Here is a 21,708-nt window from a genome sequence, read left to right as displayed (position 1 = left end):
CACTATGAAAATTAACTCGCTGTCATATCTCCTGTGGCATGTTTGCTTTTTTAACTTAACAACTTACTAACCAAGTACTTATTAGAGCCATACTTGTTTGACTTGCGTGTAAAAATATCACTGAAGAAACACACAGCCTCACTGAAACCAAAGTAAAAATTCCTACCCAAAAAAACCACACACAGGCCGAATCGAAAGAAATCGAGTACTGGCAAGCAGGTCTATAAAAATTTACTTACTATGCTACTAAAACAAATATACATCCAAAAAGCAGCTCCCTTCCCCCCAAACTGAGTTAGCAGCAGAGTTTATTTTTCAGGTTTTATCTTGGCAATTTATAAAATTACCCCTGAACTTTAAAAGCTATGAATTTCTTGAAATAAAATCATCTGACTACAAGATTTCAATACCACCATTCTATGAAACAACAAAAAACTGGAAACGAGTGCTGCCAAAATCTCTTGCCTCCTTGGAACCTTTCTCTCATACACAAGCAGTACAAGCACCTTTTGAGTTTTCTCTCTCCCTTCTGAATGTGGGAGGAAAAAAAAATAGACTACCTGTAGATATAGATGATATCAGAAAAGTATATCTTTTAAATTGAATTCAAGTGTCAAGATGGCAGAGAACCAATCCTGGGGTTCTAACAAGTAGCATCTGTGAAAGGAACTGATGAAGCAATGATATCCAAATGAAACCATATTTAACTTGCAGGGTGTTTAAGATCTGAAAAACTGAGAAGCAACACTGGAAGTAATTTCCAAAGATCAACTAGTCTACTTCCATAAAGTAAGGGCAAAAGTTATCTGTATCACTCCTGACAGATATTTAAAAGTCTGTCCTTAAAGACATCTTGTGATAGAGATGTTATTAGCCATCAAATACAATCAGTTCCACTGCCTACAGTGCCTTCAGCAGGGATAACAAGAAATAATCACACCACTCACTTTTCCTTCTTTTTTTTTTTTTGTAGTTTCCTTTTAAGTCTTTGAAACCTTACTCCTCCCCTCAGTTGTGTCTGTTCTAATCTAAACCACGCCAGTATTCAAACTCCCTTCTACCTACAGGCTTTCTTCTGATGGTGGTGGTAGCTGTGCTTGGACTCTCCTCATATGAGCCATGTCTGCACTTTAAATGCTTCCCAGAACAGGACAAAATTCTGTAAGTGATACCTTAACAAGAGACAGAACCATTTCATATAGATAGACTGTTCTGATGATATACGTGCATGCTCTTTGTCATTTCTCACTTAGCTTGGGATTGACTACAAACTCCAAAAATTTGCATGTGAGAAGTGGAGATTTAAGTGCTAATCTAAATTCTTAATGCCAAAAATTCAGAGAAAAAAAGAAAAGTTATAAGCATATATGCATGGACAGGAGTGCACCAATATATTTGTATGGCTGCACAGGCAAATAAGTAGCTAAGGACCTAACACCTCATATACATGTAATACCTACCCTATTAACACATCCAGCCAACAGCAATATACATCTGTTTGGGGAACTTGCACCTTCATCCTAGAAAATGCAGTTCAATCATTATTTTAATGGGAAAGAAGAAAGTAAGCTAGAAATGTCTCACTTTATTAAACAAGGTTTTCTTAATTGCCTATATATCCTTACATCTCAACAGCCATCTCTACACCCAAAGAAGAATCCCCCTAGAATCCAAATAAACAGCAGAAGTGCAAATGGCTTGTTCTGCCTCCTGTTTCATCAGAAGCACTACTTCAAAAGTGTTATTATTGAAAGTGATTCCTGGTGTGGGAGGCAGGGAGAAGGGAACTACAGTGAATATAGCTTTGTTTTTCACTTGTTAGCATGAGCTGCAGCGCTGCCAAATAGAAAGAAAAAAAACCCTCTCATCTGCAAACAAGACACATGTATGGAAGCCATAGAATTCACTTTTTCAAAGTCGCTTTTTTCCCATATATCTGAACTATAATTGGCTTAAACAAATACAGTTTCAAATTCAAAATTTAGATCAATCCAAGTAGTGTACTAGTCCTAGAGTACCACAGGTACACCAGGAAGAACAAGGCACTGAGCTATTTTAAGCTGGTAAATATTGTAGTAACAGTATAAGGGGTTTTGAGTAAGTGCAATGTACTCAAAAACAAGCCCAGTAACAACCCAGATCTTGTATACTGTGCAAAACAGATTTACAACCCTTGAAAATAAAGTATTTCAGTATGAGTAGTACTCTGTCACCAGCCATGAAATACATAAAGCCGTAATGCTGGATTCATCAGTAAGATAATTCCTGCACATCTACATGCATCCATCCAACAACAAAAACGAAAAAGACACCACCAATAAATAAAGGCCAACATTTTTCAATGACTGCAGTATATTTCAAGAATCCTGTAAATTATTTCATCATATGAAATACTGAAACTTTATCAAGGTCTCACTGAAGTCAAATTAAAATATTTCTACCAAATCAAATAATAAGAGACCAGGTCTCCAGAGAAAAATCACTTTGGATTCCATATTAATTCTATGCCTCCACTCCCTTGACATCCTGTAAGACCACAAGCATCTAGTAATGCTGTACAGCACAGAGGGACACTTTTTTTGCCTATAGCCAATCTCCTATTTCATTCAGACATTTATCAAATTTTTAATGAAAATCTTTCTAGTAAAAGCAGGGGGTTTCTCAGGTTTGGTTTGTTTGGGCTTTTCTTAAAGTTTCACTTCATAAAAATCAAGAGAGGTATTTGTTCACAGACAAATTTTCTGTGGTTTTCCATCACCTTTCTTAGGAAATAAGGTTGTAAGATTTTTCAAGTTCCAAATTTTTTACAAGAGTTGTATGAGTTCCAAAGGTATAAGATTTTTGCTAGTTCTTCTGTTTAAAAAAAATTTCCATTGATTGTCTATTCAGTGATATTTTTAAGAAAAAAAATGGATTATCTATAATACACTATCATATATCCTCACCAAATTTCCAAGTTTTTGAACAGTAATCACTGAAAAATATACTAAATAAGAGAACAGTCTAGAAAGAGAACTTATTGCTAAAAACACTCCTAAGTACACTTTGATTCAACAGTTCATCTTTTGGGAAAAATTTTTAATCATTATGTCCATTAAATGTGTTCAGCTGCTGGCAACCAAGTAGACCAGCAGGATTTGTATTTACTCGTACTCCCGATGCACACAGCGAGTGGGCAAATAAAAGCAATATTAACGTATTATCACTAGAAAATATTGTGACTGACCCCAATAAGAGATGTTCCACTTGTGGAAAATAAAAAGAAAAAAATCATACTAACTTGTATGTCATGTAGGCATAAAAATACTACTGACTTCCACCTCATTTTTCTGTAACTGCTCTTAGCTGACAGCAGAGTAAGGAATCAATTCTTTCTCCCCATAGTTAAACCAAGAAGCATTTTTAGACTCTGGAAAGACCATATTTAGTACTCAACTGAAAATTAACTGAAAGGTAAAAAGCAGTATAGTCAATGAATGCAAATAAACATGAGCTGCCAGCTGCTGATCAGCACATTAGTAGTTGTATTTTGCAGCATGTTTAGGAAAATTAATTTATGTACCTTCTTTGCTAATGAAAGAGTATGTAATTAACTTCCTCTGTGGAAAAAAAATGTCATTTTACTCAGTTCAATCATTTGACAGCACAATTAAAAAAATAATTGTATTTTATCAAAACACAAACATCTGGGATTTGGAACTACTGGTTCTAGCCTTCCTTCTGACTGCATTTCAGAAAGAAAACAGGTCGGTTATTTAGAAGATATATATTTATACATCATCCTTTATGAAGCTGTTGTTTTATTAAAAAGTCTATTTTATTTCACAAAAGAGCAGTCTTATTCTCTCAACAAAGCAGCTAAAAGGAAAGTAGCAACAAGTAAATGTCCCCTTGCTGTGCCTACGAAAAGCATGTGCTCCCATCATGAAGCAGCCATGCAGTCTCACTTGGTGTGGAGTCAAGGGCTGCTGTTACCGTGTATTACATAGGATCTCTAGTGGAGAAAGCCACCTGTTCATTTGCCATGTAAAGGACCTCCATGAACCTCTCCTTACATATCACTATAGATTCCTTGCAGACTTTAAACTGATGGCTACCTGTCACCAAAAGTCATGCCTGACCCACTTTACTCAGCAGCTTCATAGGGTTTAGACTGAGCTGATGAATCACAGACTAAAAAAAGATGTGTGTCTGAACACAATTCAATACAAAGCTATGAGTACCCCTCTTTGTCATCTTTCTCTCAGATGCCCAAACATTCTCTCTCTGATTGCCTTCAGTGTTCTTTAAACAGTGTTGCTGGAGATGGCAATTTGAGGGGAAAGCTGTCTTCATCTGAGAGCTAATGTTCTTTAGAACTTGCAGGAATTTTCCAAAAAAGTAAGAAAAATTTTGCTTGCATTAGTCCCTATCCAAGTGCTGTTATTAGTAACTAAGTTAAACAATTCCAGTTCATCTCAAAGTACGATTAATAACAATATAATAATATTGCATCCACCACTCTTTTTCTGTCAAGTCCCACACTTTAAAAGACAAACACACGTTATGGCAATATGTGATCACCAGATAACTAAGCCAAACATATAAACTGCATTTCTGGGGAAAAAAAAATCTGGTACTATAATTACAGTTTGCTTCCAGTACAATGCCAATCTACAGGAGGGATCAGAGTTCAGGCCCTAGTTGTTGTCCTTCCTGCTCTACACAAGCAGGAAATGAAAGAGAGAGAAAGCACTCACAGCAACATGATCAAACAAGGAGGGATAATAACAGCTTTTGAAATCATTCAAGTCCACCCATACACCTTTAGGATCCCAACATCAACTTCTCTAAAGACCATCGGTCTTGACAATTTAACATGTTCCAATAAATAGCACACAGAGTGTGACAGTTCCTCTGGGTTTCAAGGAACACTGCTTTCAACACAGAGGAAGCCAGCACATGAACTATTTTCATGCTTCTGCTTGTGTAGTCTTACTGTCAGACCAGAAGAGAGTAATGTAGAATTGGAAGAGTTACAGTAAGTGCCTTGCTTAGAGAGTAACTTACTGCTAGTTCCCACTTCATCTTTCTATAAATCCCTTGTCAGCACCACATAGCATGGTAACACCCTCTGTCAGAAGGACAACATGCAGGCTGTGCATTTTCCCTGCTCACTGTTTTTCAGAAGCTGAGGATGTGCAGTGACTACTTGCCTATATGCATCATCTAGGAGACACCCCAGAAAAAAGGGACACTTACCCCACCTTGTGCCACTGTTGAAGTCTCCAGCTCATCTGTCCTTTAAACCACTAAATCCAGATATCTTAGATGAGTATACATCTTAGATGTGCTTCAGACATGACACCCCACAGACGTATTACTCCTTATTCCTTCTTGACATGACTCCATTTGCTAAGCTTTGAAGAGCCCTTTCATCAGTTCACACTTCAACATATCCTGTTGTCATCCATTGCTCAGACTGAGAGAGCAATAAGTACTGAGATAACCCCTAGAATACCAAAATCCACCCTAAACTAACCTTTCCCAGATGCTGCAGAGAAAAGCTCTATGGAAAAGTGTTAGAAGATTCTTTGACTATTCTTCCTCTTAGGACTGTGTCAGTTCTTAATTCCTCTTCATTAACTCTAAGAACAAACCAGGCACCTCTCTACTATGGTGTATTCCTCCTTACTTATCTCAGTCTCTGACAACTAGATTTTCTTCTGACTACGGATATTTCTTTAATAACACAGGCTGAGGTATTCTCCCCTCTGCTACCACACTCCTGAAGTACACTGAAGACAACTTCAGCAGTTTGGCTCAGCACAGATCTTTTTCTAGAAGGGAAGTGTATGGACATCGGAAACAACTACAAGCAATACGGGAGGACTACCGAGGTGCTGCACGCCAGTGTAGGGAGAAAACTGTTGCAGCCAAAGCTTGACTAGCATTCAGGTTGGCCAGCACTGTGAGGGACAAAAAGGACTTTTTAAAAATATGCTTTTAAAATATGTTTACAGCAAAAGTAGGATCAGAGATAGCATTGGTCCATTACTTGATGAGGTCAGTCACCTCACAAATAGGGATATAGACAAAGTGGACATGTATAATGCTGCCTTCACCTCTGCCTTCAACACTAATGATGATAATCTCTGGAGTCCCAGTTTCCAAGCAGGAAAATCATAGCTGGGGGGTGAATAAACTCCCAGCCATCTGAACTTGTTTGATGCTTGCTGCTTCAATTGGATGCTTATAAATCTATGGTGCCTGATGGAATTCCTCCCAAGGTGTTCCAAGAGCTGGCTGATATCATTGTGGAACTTCTCTCCATTATTTTCCAACAGTCTTGGGAGTCTGGAGAAGTCCCAGTTGACTGAAGTTGGCATATATTGTCCCAATATTCAAGAGTGATTGTAAGGAAGACCCTGGTAATGACAGGCCTGTCAGTCTTATTTCAGTGCCCAATAAAATCACGGAGAGGGTTATTCTGAGAGTTATTGAAAAAACATGTAAGACAATGCAGTCACTGGTCACAGACAGCACAAGTTCATGAGGGAAAGTACTGATAAACCAACTTAATTTTATTTTATGACAAGGTCACCCATGTAATTAACCAAAGGAACCCAGGAGATGCGGTGGTTTGGGATTCTAACAAAGGTTTTGATACTGTCTCTCACTTGTCCTTCTGGACAAAATTTTCAGCATATAGAGAAACAAGTCCATAATACACTGTGTGAGCAATTGGCTGATGAGTCCGTCAAGAGTTTTAGTAAATGGGGTCACATCAGTCAATGGTCGGTCACCAGAGAGGTTTCTCAGGGTTTAATTTTAGGGCCAGTGTTCTTTGATGTTTTTACAAATTATCTGTATGCAGGAATCAAATGTACATTAAGTTTGCTGGTGATACTAAACAAAGAGGAGATGTGGACTCTGTCGAGGGCAGAGAGGCCTTACAGAGACATCTGGATGGACTAGAGAGATGAAAATTTATCAAGAGCAAGTGTGAGATTCTCCACCTGGGACAACGTAATTCTGGTTATACATGCAAACTGGGGCACAAGAGGCCAGAGAGAAGGCAATTAGAATACAAGTCAACAGTGAGTCCTGGCTGCCAAAAGGGCCAACAGTAACCTGGGGTGCACCAAGCACAGCATCGCCAGCCAAATGAGGGAGACAACTGTCCCACTGAACACTGCACTGGTGGGGCCTCACCTTGAGGACTGTGTGCAGTTTGGTGCACCTTAGCAGAAGGACATCAGACTATTCGAGTGTCCTGAGGAGGCTGACCAGAACAATGAAAGGTCTCAAGGGCAAGACTTACCAGAAGCTGCTGCTGTCACCGAAATTGTTCAGCTTGATGAAAAGAAAGGGAACATTTGGGTTAAGCAAATAATGACTTTTTAAGCACAGCCTCAGCAAAGTGGAGAATGGGAGACCTAGTTCACAGAGTTAAAAGAACAGACTGACTTGAACTGAGGGATCACCTCTTGTCCGAGTATGAAAATCTATTTGAGTAGAAACACACGTGCATATGCAGACTTTGGTCATGTTGGTAAGGAAATTAAGATGAAGGTCCAGCTGTGTATTTTTTTTCCCTATCCCTCGGAACTGATGTTCTGAACACTTCCGTAAGATTTTTAGTAGTCTTATCTAATCACTTCTAAAGAATCAACAGTCCTCAGAAAAATACTCATTGGTCTGCAAACTATGAATCAACATGCAAGTGTATGTAACTTCTCCATGAAGATAAATACATTTAGTAATTTTTACTGTTCAGACTGTCCCCAAGTACAGCCAAAACTCTTACAGTATATTACAAAACTAGTTCTGTATTCCTAGAAAAAGATAAAGACATAATGTTCTTGCTCAAAGACTGGAAAGAATAAACAATAAGTTGAATGGTAAATAGATAAAAAATAGCGTTTGTATGATGGAAGAGAACTATATATCAAAGCTAAAGTAGATGGTAATGGCTGCACATACAAACAGGCACGCACAAGGACCCAAAGGGAAAAAAAAAAGTAGGAAAAAACCAACACTGAAGTCACACTTAGCTCTCAGATTCCAGAGTAACTACTGATTTCAGTTAAAATACCCAGGATTATTAATGTGCCTGAAGTAATATATATGCTTGTATCAGGTCTGATTATTGTTAGTCAGAGTTCCAGTTAAAAGTTCCTTTCACATACCTTCATTTAAAAGTAAAATAATGTTCAGATATCCCAAATCATGGTGGCAGAAGTGGCTACTTCTATCTATGGGTGATTAGAGCTGATACTGCCCACCTGTGCAATTAAGAAGAATCTTCAGGGATTTTTTTTAAAACTAAAACATACTTTAAAGAAGTTCCCCAAAGGTTTCTATAATTGCAAGTTTACGTTTTTGCAATTATGATCACACATATTGATTCCGGCTGAATATGTCCTCTAGTATGGATCAAAATGGAGGACAAAGAGCCGATCACCAAAATCAGAAGGCAGAGGCAAGGAATGTATTGGAGAGAAACAAAGTTCTGCTCCTCAAGACAGTAACTTTAGGCAAAATTATGAATACCTTGTCTTTTGTAAACTTTGGTTAGTGTCCTAACATCCATTCTCTTTTACAGATGCAAGAACTCAAATATGAAGACATTCTGTCCCACCTTTACAGTGCTGTAATGGAATACAGTCACAATACAGAACTGTTACTTAGTTGCCCCTGCTGTAATTCATTAAGCACATTATTTCCTCTAAGGTACATTCCTTTAAACTTACTTCGAGAGAGCTTTTTTCCAGAACGTTCCCAGAGCGTTCCAGTTGTTATAATACACATTGAAAACAGATTAGTTTCTCCTTATTATCCTAAAATGGACTGGACTTGTTTCGAATACATTGAAATACCACCTTGTAGCAGCAAATCAATTTTAAGAGATGAAAAAAAAAAAGTGAGGATTTCAGTGTTGCTCTGTTTCTCCCTTATTGCTGGTGGTTCTGTTTTCAAGACTCATACTTATTTTAACTGGCCACTCTAACAGCTTATGTGCAGCCTCTTAATTGAATATGTTAAAAGAAAGTCCTCCTATCACACATTAGGACATGGCTGAGCCCAGATTTCAAACTAAGAAATTGTGAAAAGCTGTCCTAAAGTGAAATCCACAACTGTCAAGTTTAACTACTAATCTCTCTTTACTAATCTTAGTCTCCCTACACTAAAGAAATACAGTGCACTTACATGCTTGCTGCACTGGAAAAACACTTCATCTTCACATAGAGAAACCTTTCCAGCCTTCTACAAACATGGTTGTCATCATTACAAAGACACCAACTCTAAGTAAGTATTGACAATGGTTGAAGCACTGGTTCATTTTAAACTGATGCCATACCACTGCATCTTTCAGCCTCTCTGGTTCATCAGTATTCTGCATGCCTACTCACAGGAACCACTTGGGAAAGGTATTCAAGATGATCCTTGCTGAACTGTGACTTCTTCATAAACACACATAGACAGCTACAGCAAACATCATGATCCATTTCTCTGATACCACTGCATTTTAAGTGGCAACTAAAGCCATTCCCCGACCTGCATATTACTAGCTCACACAAACCAGTACCAACCATCCACCAGGACAGAGAACAAATAAAAGCAGAGTTCAAGCTCACACTGCCATAAGGACCACCTTAACAGTGACGCCACTTTGGTCTACACTTGAGTCTGTGTGCACAGAGCACATCTCCTGGTATAAGGACCAAATTAGGAGTTAGAAAGCATTTTTACTGAAGTTTGAGAAGGCTATCCTGTCTGAAAGGTGAAGGGTATGAAACCAATAGTACACCAATCACCTCTATGTCAAGCTGAAGTGACAGTACTCAACATGTGCCTTCCTTCAACTGCCAGTAACCAGTAGAATAGGAGTGGTGCTGAAAACATTAAAGGAGTGTTTGATAAAAAGCTCCAGAAGAGCTGACAGTACAGAGAGTCTCCAGCCAACACTGGACAGTATTAGCGATGCCATTGGGCATCATGTGGATGCAAACTCTGTGACTGGAGAAGAGAATATTATTACACAGGCTATGGAGTTTATCCTTTTAATCCCCTGCAGCCATATCCCTATGCTCAGGTATCAAGACTTCCTCTAAGAAGATCAAGAGAATCGGAACAGGAGCTTACTCAGAGAGTAAGGCACAGGGTGGGGAGGAAGAGAAGTGCCTTCAAGCAGCTGGTTCTCATATTATTAAGAGTTATTAGAGATGCCAGCTAAAGGAAATACCTCCTCAACTTAAGATGTATACACTCTGACTTTCAGCACAGCAGTCCTCTGTGAAGACCCTACTGTCATCCAGCTGAAGCACTGATATATAAGAAACCTTACATCATTTCCTAGCAACACAACTAGTACTACCAGCACAAGCAAGGCTTTAGTCCATAGCCAGCTATGTTCTTCCTCTTACAACTCTACCTTAACCACATAAATATCTTTCCAGAGAGTTTATTTAGTGTCCTTCAAGTTACAGGATGTTGTTCTGCTTTCAGATATGCATACAAATCTGACAAATCTGTCACTGCTGCAACAGCAGCCACACCTCTGATAAGAAATTTTGGTCTCCAATTTTCAATATATTTGCCTGGTTTCAAAATTTCTTCTGTGTTTCTCAACGACACACAAACACACACCCCTCTTCCCTCCACAATTTTAGAAAAGATCTTATAAATAGTAGTTTTCCAGCATAACCTTAACCGCAGTGTACTGAGAATGAGATTATGCTTATCAAAGAAACCTAATTCATAATCTAAACCTCTAACATATACTTGTGGTATGACTTTTTTCTGTGCTATTATATTCAGAGAAGGAATATTGAAAATCCTCAAATAGGAAATAAAATAAGCTGGGGGAGGGTCTTAAGATGGCATAAACTGCAAACAGCAGAACAGCAAAGGTCTTAAAACTACTTATTCTCAACAGTCTTCCTTACATGATATTTGCAGCTCTTACTCTACAGTCCCTTACTCCAAAGAATAATAAAATTATTTAAAAGGGTAGGAAGAGCCAAGTTCATGAGCTATTTCATTCTGCTTTAAAAAAAAAAAAAGGAGAGAAAATAAAACACTTCCCTCCCCCAAATCTTTGTTGATCAGAGGAAGTATCCAGGTATCAATGGACTGAAGTAGTACCTTCCACAAGCCCATTACTTCAGTCAGCGGAAAGCAGTGGATCAGCCACCTGGCTTTATGCAGGTTTTTCTTGCTACAGTGAGCTATGTTCTATGATATGTCACCATGACTTGGCAGGCAGCCTATTGTCTGTCCAAGATAGGGGAGAGTGTGACAAACTATCAAAATCATCATACTGCTATGTTATACAGTCCGATGTATTGCATTAAAAAGAGGACGAAGGATCAAAGAGAAAGATCATTTGATACCCTTCTCCTCAACATTTCCTCAGCTGAGCTTGTGGAAGAGTCACAGAAGAGGAGGGGAAGCTACTTAGAGAGACTTATGTCCATCATTATTCCATGTACAGTCTCCTTTTCAACCTCCCAAAGGACCTGTTAATCTGTGATCCACTCTCCATTGTAAGCCCAAACAAGATACATCAGCAAAGGTAAAAATCTATGAAAAAATCCTGTAAATCATTTTCCTAAAACGCCAACTTTAAACTCCTAAGCACCCAAAAAAAATACACAAATCATTCAAGAAATCTTCTCATATACTTGCCCAATACAATAACTGCAAGATGATATTCATGAACAAACAAAACTAAGATGATAATTCTAATGCCTAACACAGATAAACTAAAAGCACTGATTTTAATAGACCCTCATTTATTTCCTCATGAAAACACCCTACTTTCTTCACATTTGTCAACTTCCTGATCAATTTTTAAGACAGCATAGGACAAAATACTACTGCTTAAAAGCTTCATTGCTTCTTGGTTGAGCATGCCTAAGCAAGTCTCTGAAATCACTATATTAATTTTCAGAACATTCTAACATAAAAAGTAACATCTCAGTTTTATCAGGTCTGTTATTACACTCTTTCTTCACTCCATTTATTGTTTCTTTGCCCTACAAGTGGCCATCATCATATCTTTGATAATTATAAGAACATATATTTTTAATCCAGTAAAAAGATTTACAAAGGTATATACTAACTTCATATTTCTTCAAAAAGCGCTCTAGGCATCATCGTCATCATCATCTGTTTCAAAGCTTTCCAAGCACAATAAAAAACAATTCTCTACAAACATGCATGCAATATTTACAGCTACATGTAAACGCCTGCTTCTATGAGCATACATTTGCATATATAAATGAGAAATAATTTTAGTACAACTCCCACCCAAAAAAAAAACAAACAAACAACAAAAAAAAAAAAACCAAACAGACAGATAGGATAGAGCAGACAGGATAACTTTTATAGTGTGCATCACAGATAAAACTTGTCCCTCAGCATATTTTAAAATCTGTTTTAAGGAGAGCACAATGATCCGGTTTTCTTCGTTAACACGATGGATGGGACAAGTGGTTTGCTTCACAAATAAGGAAATTGTAGCCTGTCTGCTAAAAACTAGGCAACTTATGGAAACATTTCAACAGTAGATTATTTTAACTTAGGCACATCTATGCACTAACAGTTTCTTGCACTATGTGTTTACCTATTTACAGAGTAGAACATTTTTAACTGAGGAGACTATTTGGCTGCAGCACTTAATCAAAAAATTAAGGCAGATCAAACAATTTATTGAGCCGAATGACTAGACACTGCAGCTGTGAACCGCATGGAAGGAAATACTGGACAATGATGGCCTAGATACATTTGCTTCAGCATGCATAAGATGATTTCCTGGAGTATCAACCTGACCATCATTTCTAAGGCTGTTCAAGTCTATAGAGGCAAAAAAATAAGCTGTATTTACATGAAAAGTATATACCAATCTTGCACTTTCAAGTTGGGCGTTCTGTTCTGAAAATTTGTCTTAACATTTATTTTTATTAATCTCTCACAAACAGCTGCTTCTGCTGAACTTAATCTCATTAAAAGACCCAAGCAGATGAATGTAAGCAGGTGCCGCTCTACTTTAAGTCTAACCTGTAAAAACAGGATAGTCCACAAGCGTCCAAAAACCAAACCTGCAGCATCGTGTTCACTAGTGTGTGTATCAGATATGTAACTACACCCTGTAGCTTTAATTGTATAGAGTCAAAAACGTTTCTTCCTGCCTGTAGTATTCTATGCCTTCTTATTTCTTATTAATAGACCTAAGTAAGCCATCAGATTTCCTTTTTTGTGGCTAACTTAGGAAATCAACTGAATGCAGGGGAAAGGTGCTCTGTGTAGACTAGCCTTTCTGAAGAGGCTGCAGTTTGCAACATGGCTCAAGTTCTGTGTACAATAAAGTAAGATGAATGGTTTCACAGGGTTCGTAACTTGAACATATTAATTATACATTTTATCTGGTAACCTAAAAAGCCCTATAAAAACAGCTTCTGACAGTCATGCTGTTTTCAAATTTAGCTGATATTTCCTGTGCTAAGTATAGACAAAATAGACAGGTAAGCTGCAGCCAGTAAATTTAGAAAGGAGTGAGAAAGAGTGACAAAGATTACCTGCTGTAATACAGGTATATCATTGCTGTTCTTACATTCCCAAGAACCCACTAACCTTTAAGGAAAGGGACAGGGAGTGAAGCATTGCTAAACAGAACTCAGCTATATAACCTTTAAAAAAATCTTTAAGGAAACATGTATACATTTCACAATTTAAGAAAGAAAACAAGAACAAGAAAAAGAAAAAAAAAAAAGCAACAACACACACTAGAAGTATTGTTCCAAAAGTGGGCTTAATGGCCACTTCTCCCACTGCAACACTCACAGTACTTGAACTGCTTTGACACTTCAGCAGTTTGAGATGGACCACTGTCACATACAAGGAAGTATAAGAACATCTATAATATTAATCTCACATAATATAAGAACAGTTAATGCAGATAATCAAACCTTCATTTTAATATGCCTTGGTTGACAAAAACTGCCAAGTTAAAATTTATTCAACTCAAGACTTAGAAAAACCTTTTGTTAACACTTTTGCAGTCAAATCAACCTTTGCTACAAGGTTGATCACTGCTAAAATCAATAATATAACAAAAGACAGAAATCTGGTGCAGTCTGCTGTCAATCAGATCTCTTTTGAGCCCCTTTATGTTTCATTCATCATGCTGCACACCCTACCTCCTTACCCCGAGGGAAGGGAATTAAAAGGTCATATCTTAGCCAATAAAATATATTTAGCTATTTTGTGAGGACAAAACAGTATCTTTAATCAGTCATCCAAACAAGACAACAGACTACCCAGAAGGTTGCATGCTGCTGCACATCAATAAACATCTTGATTTAGGAACTGAAAAATATCAAGCCAATGAAGGTATGAAAGGAGAACTCAGAGACCTGTCAGAAAAATTACAAAATTAGAGCTGAGAACTGCATTCAGCAAATAGATGATATGGACATGGCAGAAATAAGTAGTGCTGGGAGCTAGGTTCAGATAGCACACTCTGAAATTTTAAGTAACAGGAATAAACCACTTTGGATACATTCTATATCTATCTGCAATTTCTTTTGGGTCTCACTACTGGTAAACACTTAAGTCAGCTTCTCTTTTCTTTGCCTCTTCAGTCTTTACAGAACTGCTTCACTGTAAGCATAATTAAAAAAAATTTAAAAAGTAATACCTGCTCATACCTACTTCAGGATTCTTTTAATCCCCAAAATTGATTTCTCCTCCATTCTTTCAGCCTCACTAATTGAAATGCTCCAGGGAACAGTCCCTATGGAACACATGGAAATAAGAAAGAGTGCCTAAATTGTACTTCCATTGCATGTCAAAACAAACATTAGATGCTTAAGATGACAAAAATAGTACTGTGATGCTAATACACTGACTTTTGCCCTCCATGTTGCTATCAAAATACATATAGCAGATTCATCATCTTACTGAAGAACTGTAGTTGTAGAACACAGTTTTCCCACTAAAACTACTATAACCAGAATAAGACCAACTAGTATTCTATATTCCCCCAAAAAAATCCTGGCTTATGGCATTTTATCTGCTGAATGAACAGGTTTGTATGCACACAACTACACTGAAACAAGCTTTATAACCTGATGGCAGCAAACTGCATAGTGAAATAGGAGGTACTTCAAATGCCAAACCATAAAGCTCTTTAAGACTGGAACAAGAGAATCAAGATGACACGATTACAAAAACAGCACAAAATAGCTGGCTAAGAAAGAATGATGACAGTGGTTGTGCCTGGAAAGGGCTTGAAGCCACAGAAGGGGAAGGGGTCTGGGAAGGCACTGAAGTCACAAGAAAAATACACATTTCTTGAAGGGAAAAATACAAGAGAAAGAACAAAGGAAGAAACGTTACCTGTGGCACTAATGAAAAACAAAAGCAAATTTGTGGTCAACCTTGACAGGTACCCAGCACTGAAATTCAGCTAATGTTTTGGGAAGGAAAAAAAAAACCTAAAGCAAACCTCAAAGCCTACAAACCCCATAAATTTACGTGCAAGCTATAGTGAAAATATGTACACAGTGTCTTGTATAGTTAAGAGTTAAAAGACATCTCTTATGTAACTTATACTTTGTTAATGCAGAATTTTAAAAACTCAGTTCTTTAAAAAAATAAATTAATTATAAAGGTCTTCCTCAAAAGGGAAGACGAAAAAGAAACGTAATTGCTTCCTAAAACTGGCCACTGGCCAAAAGGGACACGCAGAACTGTATGTAATCACCTGACAGCCTTCCTGCTGACCAAGCCTGAACTTCTTGTACTAATAGATTTGACTCCTGCCAACATTATCTGACTCCAAGAGCAGGCTCTGAGGACCACTTACACAATGAGACATCATGGCCCATGACCACAAGTGTCAGAACTTGACCCTTACAATACATATAAAAGATCAGATCACTAAAACATGCAAGCATATGTTCATTTCTGTTGAAGTCTACATCCTAGGTATACACGTGAATGAGGTTGGAAAGAGGAAAATCTGAAGAACCTACAATTAAAAAAAATTCTTAAAACTCTACTGAGTGGGGAGTATCCCTGTGCTTTCTGTAGAGTTACTCTTTCCACAACTGTGTAATTCTTGGCACTTGGTAAGAAGTATCCACCATGGTGCTTGACTGTTCCTCATAAGGGCCGATTATGCTCCTACAGCCATTTAAAGTATGGAATAATCACCTACACACCTATGTTTTCTGTTCATCTTTTACAGTAGAGAAACATTAGTTTACAATAAAAAATACATCTAGCAAAGGATAATTAACTTATTACACTTAAAATAATTTTAGCCACTCAATTTGCCCCCCTAGTCCCATGTGCAGAGGGCCAACTACAAGCAGTGACTCCAGCACCAGTTTCAAGCATGAGATTTATGCTGGCACTCTTATTAGAGCTGAGGTAATTTAGGAGGAATGTCAGCACAAATTTACTTTTCAAACTTTATTACTCTGCTTTAAGAAGAGAAAGAATGCCTGCTATTGTAATTTTTTAAATATTTACAAAATCTCCGGTATCTGGTTTTAGTCCTGCAACATTAAAATCAAAACTCTAACATCACCTCACAACATGTTTCTTTTATAAGAAAATAGAAAACAAGAATTAGAAAAATCCTATTTAGTGAAAATGAAGTTTTTAATGAGAAACGTGATCACTCGTCACTACAGATAAAACTCAAGGCTACTGTTGAATTAAAAGAAGCTGCATGTGGACCACTCTGCAAGCTACGAGCTTGTGAATTTGGCTCCCATTGGTATCTGAGCCATTCAAACCCACTTCCCTTTGAATGTGCAGGTTCCTACCATGGAGAGTCGAAAGGGGATGAACATCTTAAGCTAATGAGAACTACACCAGCTGCAAAACTTTAATCCTTAACCAGAGGCCACATTCCCACCCTCCTGTCTGCAGATTGAATTTCCTTATCTTCTTTAGATAGAGAACAATGTAACCTACTTTTAAACAATCTTCATTTTTCTTTAAAAAGTAGGATGATGGAAACTGTCTTGGTGGCCATCGGGTAGCGACCTCTTCTCATAGCACTGTGACTTTTCAAAAAAATCACTTCTCTACCATCAAGGCCTTCCAAATTCATCTCCAACAGACATGTATTGCACAAACCCAGGAAAGAAATGCAGAAGCTGAGCAGAATAAAGCAGCAAAAGAGAACCACGTGGGGAAGTAAAGAGGCAATGTACTCTTTGGCTTTGCAAATAGCAGGTGACAGAAAAACCACTGGGTTTCCATGATACTTTTTTTATTAACCCAAATGCCTTTTTGAACACAGTAGTTCAAATCTGTAATAGCAGCATTAAGGATGAAAACAAAAGCCCATCCTGTGCAGTCAAAAAAGGAATTCCAACAGAGTGAACAAAATGCAGAAACAACAATTTATTCACCCTGTCCCCTCCTGCTCTGCCTATGCCTGCCTTTAGGAAGGCACTGTACTCAGGTGGTGGTGCCAGTCAGCCCTTGATCTCAGACAAGGCTCCCAAGACGATGCCATTTTGAGGTAGACAACTGTCCACTGGCAACAAGCATGAGAGCATCAACTCATTTTAAGCTGTGCAAAATGAGGCTACCATATGGCAACATCTTTCAGTCACTACAAAACTTGCTTCCAAACTGAAACAGCTACTGAGAGGTGAAAAGCTCCATATCACATTTCTAATCCCTCCTCTCTGTATTATATTTTTTTCATTTTATAATGATTCATATGTTTTCCTGGTCTTATGAAACTTGCTCCCTTGAAAATGTTTCCCAAATCACTTTATTTTGACTTTCATGTAGCAAGGACTTTTACAATGCATGTGAGAAATATTCTGTTGCTCATTATCTATTTGATAAAACACAATTCTTAAGGAAAAAGGTCAGATAAAAATTGGTATAATGTGGGGCTCTAGTGGTAGTGGGGAAGTAAAGCAGTGCCTAACATCAACAATAAAAGAGTAGATATTGACTTCTAGTAGGAAAACAGTAAGCGAAAACATCATAACAGATGGATTTAAACAAGGAAGAAGGAGAAGTGCAAGAGCTAAGCATCTAATTCAACAACATTTCTGGCTCACAGAATACATCTCTGCAAACAACATGATGAGTAACCCTCATTTTCAGTGCACAAACTTGAATCTTGTAATTTATTGCAGTTAAACAACAGAAAAAATAAGGTCAACACAGTTTGCTTATGTTAGCCTTAAAGGGAAAAAAAATATATATAGTACAGCAGGAAACCAATGTTCCTTACCAAAACTAGCTGAGAGTAGAGTAATTCTATGCACCCTTTTAAAACACACCAAGTCATATATATTGTCCTTTTCATGATAGCCATGGTAACTCCTATACCAGCCAGTAAATACTCTATTCTCAGCTGTATCATGAGCAAAATATTGTACCAACCACTGCAAGCAGTTTTAATACTGAGATTCAGTAGTCCTTTCAGACTGATGAGTTTGGCAGGAATTAAATCCTAAACTTGAAGAGCTCCTTCATTATATGCACAGTACTATCTCACATCCTTCTGGCAAGCATAATCAGCTTAAGTCCTGCTGACAGTTGATATTCCACCTGTAAAGGAGATTGTTTTTCATACAGAGTGACAGGATATTTAAAGCATACTCTTCATCTAGTGTTCTTCATCACACAGGGGATGCTGGCATTCCTACATCACCCTGTGAAACACTGGCATTATTTTCTTAATTTTTAAGCTGCTAGTTGAGCTTTGGTATATATTAGAAGAAGTTTATAAATCTAAAACAACATTCCCGGTTATCAGTCTATCAAAAAGGAGCACGAAAAACACAGGAAACATTACAGTGTGAATGTATGAACACTTGATGGCTGTATTAGGAGGGCCCATTTCCAAAGTCAAGCAACATCTCTGGTTGCATAAACACACACAGTTCTAAACACTCAGTAAGAAACCTGCAATTCCTTCCTAAGGAAACTGCTTTCAACCAAGACTACAGAAAAATGAGACTGAAAAAGCTCTTATATATATTACTGTTAACTTGCAACAGACTCTTCATCTACTTCAATCCATGTTATAAATAGTTTAATATTTTTCCTAGGGACTTTTGTTCTACTTCCCAAGTTGAGCACACAATGCCTTGATTCAGTACTACCCCATTTAAGACAAAATATAGTTCAACTCGCTAAAGTAGATCAATAACTTCTTCATAAGTTTTATTGTTTGGCACCATCCAGCCTAACTGGGTTTTTTTAAGTAGCACTAATTTCAATCCAGTGCCACGGTGCAAAAAAATTATTCTGGGCTTTACAGCTTTTCCCCCCAAGGAACTGCTGTTGATTGAAGAGGCATTCCCTGGATCTGACTTACATGTATTCGAAAAACCTGGGACATCAAATAACCCAGAGTTACAAGCCTGAGAGAGAATTCCAAGCTGTGCCTGTTACCTGGTGGGCAGTTGCACTCTGGAGCCGCTTCTCTAGCTACTCGTATTTTTGCCAAGTGCTCGTAGGATTTCTGTGGGCGAGAGAAGCAACATGAGGGCACTCGGCGAGCAAGCTCCGCCACAACCAGCGCTCCCGACCGCGGCCGCAAACTGGGATGTACCGCTATTCCATAGGCTATGCAGCCAACGATGGCTTCTCCGCTTGGACTCGGCCTAAGGTGTCTCACTGACTTCACCACCCCGACAACAACAAAACCAAGCCCGACACCTCCGACTCTCTCCCACCGCCGCCGCAAGTGGCCCCCGCCTTTTCGCCTTCTCGACACGCGCGGTCCAAAATCGCGGGGACGGCAGCAAGTTACAGATGAGCAAAGCGCCGGTGTCGTACGCAGGGGTCCCCCGCGACACCCCATCCTGCCCGCTCCAGCAGCCCGGAGCGCCCCCGGCGCCTCTCCCCCGGCCCCGCCGCCCCAGGGGATGCGGGCTTCACTTCGCCGCTTTCCCCGCCATCTCCCCGAGAGCTCTGTCCGCCGTCCCGCGGCCCGCGCACACAGCTCTCATCCCCGACACACGCACAGTTCCGGCGCCCGAGAGCGGCCACCCGTCCGCGCACACCTGGCGAAGAAGTCCGCTCCACTTTCTCCTGCATCATCGCGTTCAGCTGCTCCAGGGAAAAGCAAGGCAGCGGCGGGAGCGGGGCGGCGGCAGAGAAGCTCCCTCGGCGCCTTGATGGCCGCGACCCTGGCCTGGAAGGTCGCCTGGTCCGCACCCCCAGGTAGACGCAGGAGGCCCCGCGGCCAGCGCCGAAGGAGCGCGGCCAGCCGCCGAGCCGAGCGCCCGGCCCGCCGCGGGCAGCGCTCCCCGCCGCAGCCAGGCTTCCCCAGGCCGGGCTTCCCGCTGCCGCCGGGCTTCCCGCTGCCATCCCGTCCTGCGGCTCCTCGGCTCTTCCCCAGCGTGCTCGCACACCCTTCAGCTGCGGCAGCTTTGATTTCCTTCCCTCCGCCCCCCATAGAGGCAATTAGTTTACAAACAACGGCAACAAAAATAATGGCAAAAAAGTACGAGAAAATAAATAACCAAAAAAAATTATATAAAAAATGCGGTAAGTAGAAGAGCCCGCGAGGGGCTCACACACTTTCAAGGCTGAGAGGCAGCGCGCACCGCAGTCCGCACCGCACCCCGCCCGGCAGCGGGTCGCGACTCACCCCCGCAGCGGGGGCGGCGGCGGGAGGGGCGGGGAGGTGGCGAGGAGCCAAAAGCCGGCAGCAGGGCTGGGTGCGGGGTGAGGCCACCGGGCTTCCCCCGCCCTACCCGGAGGAGCAGCGGTGCTCTGCCTAGCGTTTGCCCACTTGTCAGAGAGGTTTTTTCAGGCGCGGGGCGGGAATCGCCCCCCTCGCCTCCGCTCTCCTCCCCGCCGCCGGAGGACTTCGTTGCTGCCTCCACCTGCCTGCCGGCGCCCAGCAGCGCGCGCGCCCAGGCGGGGAGGCGCAGGCGGCCCGCGCTGGCCCCCGCCGTTCAGCTCCGTGGAGCCGCCCCCGCCCCGGCCAACCTCCCGCCCCATCGGCATAATTTATCTCACACTATGGCACTGGGTCGGCCTGGGCAGCGCGGGGGGCTCGCCCTGCCTGATGTGTGTGCGGAGCGCGGAGCACCAGGATCAGAGATGTGGAGAGCGAGGGGCGCCGAGACTCCAGGGGAGGGAGGGGGTGCCCATGGCGGGCGACACCGGGGAAGGGGCTGCAAGGGGCGGCCGGCCCCGCCGGGGAAAGCTCTGGAACACCGGGCTAATTTACGGCGGTTTATGGACGGGCTGTCAATGCCCACGGTGCGGGCATAAAACACGGGAGCGCCCTGTCGTCCCGTTCTTTTTTTAGAGCGCGGAGGATAAACGTGTGTAACTCAGCAGCCCGGCTCCCGGCGAGCGCGCAGGCAGCCGATGCAACGGCTCGCTTCCAAGGGAGCAGCATGCACTAACTCCCCATTGTATGGAGAAGGTTTAATTTTAGCCAGTTTTCTTTCTGCTTGTTTATTTACCCAGTTGCTTCTCCACTCTTCCATGCATACTGGCCAGTTTTCATTGTTTCTGGTTTGGTTGAATAGAAAGGAACCACTAACATCCAGGGAACCGCACACATAGCCTGATGGGAAGCTTGTTGGTTTCTGGTCCTTCCCCGTCTGCCTCTTATCTTCCAAACGCTGCATTGACCTGCTGTAGTTTGGTTCTCTTCTTGGCATTACCACAGTGCATCTTCTACATAGCACTTTTGTATGACAT

At 40.5% G+C, this 21,708-nt stretch overlaps 1 protein-coding gene across 1 annotated transcript in view; it reads right to left on the bottom strand.

Moving 5' to 3' along the window:
* The window catches only part of COL25A1 (collagen type XXV alpha 1 chain), a 306,323-nt gene extending 286,477 nt beyond the window's left edge, over positions 1 to 19,846 (bottom strand). The window contains exon 1 of the mRNA XM_029959490.1: positions 19,435 to 19,846. Coding sequence (XP_029815350.1) covers positions 19,435 to 19,846 — 412 coding nt within the window. The remainder of the gene's footprint in view (positions 1 to 19,434) is intronic.
* Positions 19,847 to 21,708: the final 1,862 nt, after the last annotated feature.

This window comes from Manacus vitellinus, unplaced genomic scaffold, assembly GCF_001715985.3.
Source record: "Manacus vitellinus isolate BGI_N305 unplaced genomic scaffold, ASM171598v3 scaffold_0_pilon, whole genome shotgun sequence".
NCBI classification, from domain to species: Eukaryota; Metazoa; Chordata; class Aves; order Passeriformes; family Pipridae; genus Manacus; species Manacus vitellinus.
Note: the sequence above shows the minus strand (reverse complement) of the source record. Positions and strands in the feature narration are given on the sequence as shown.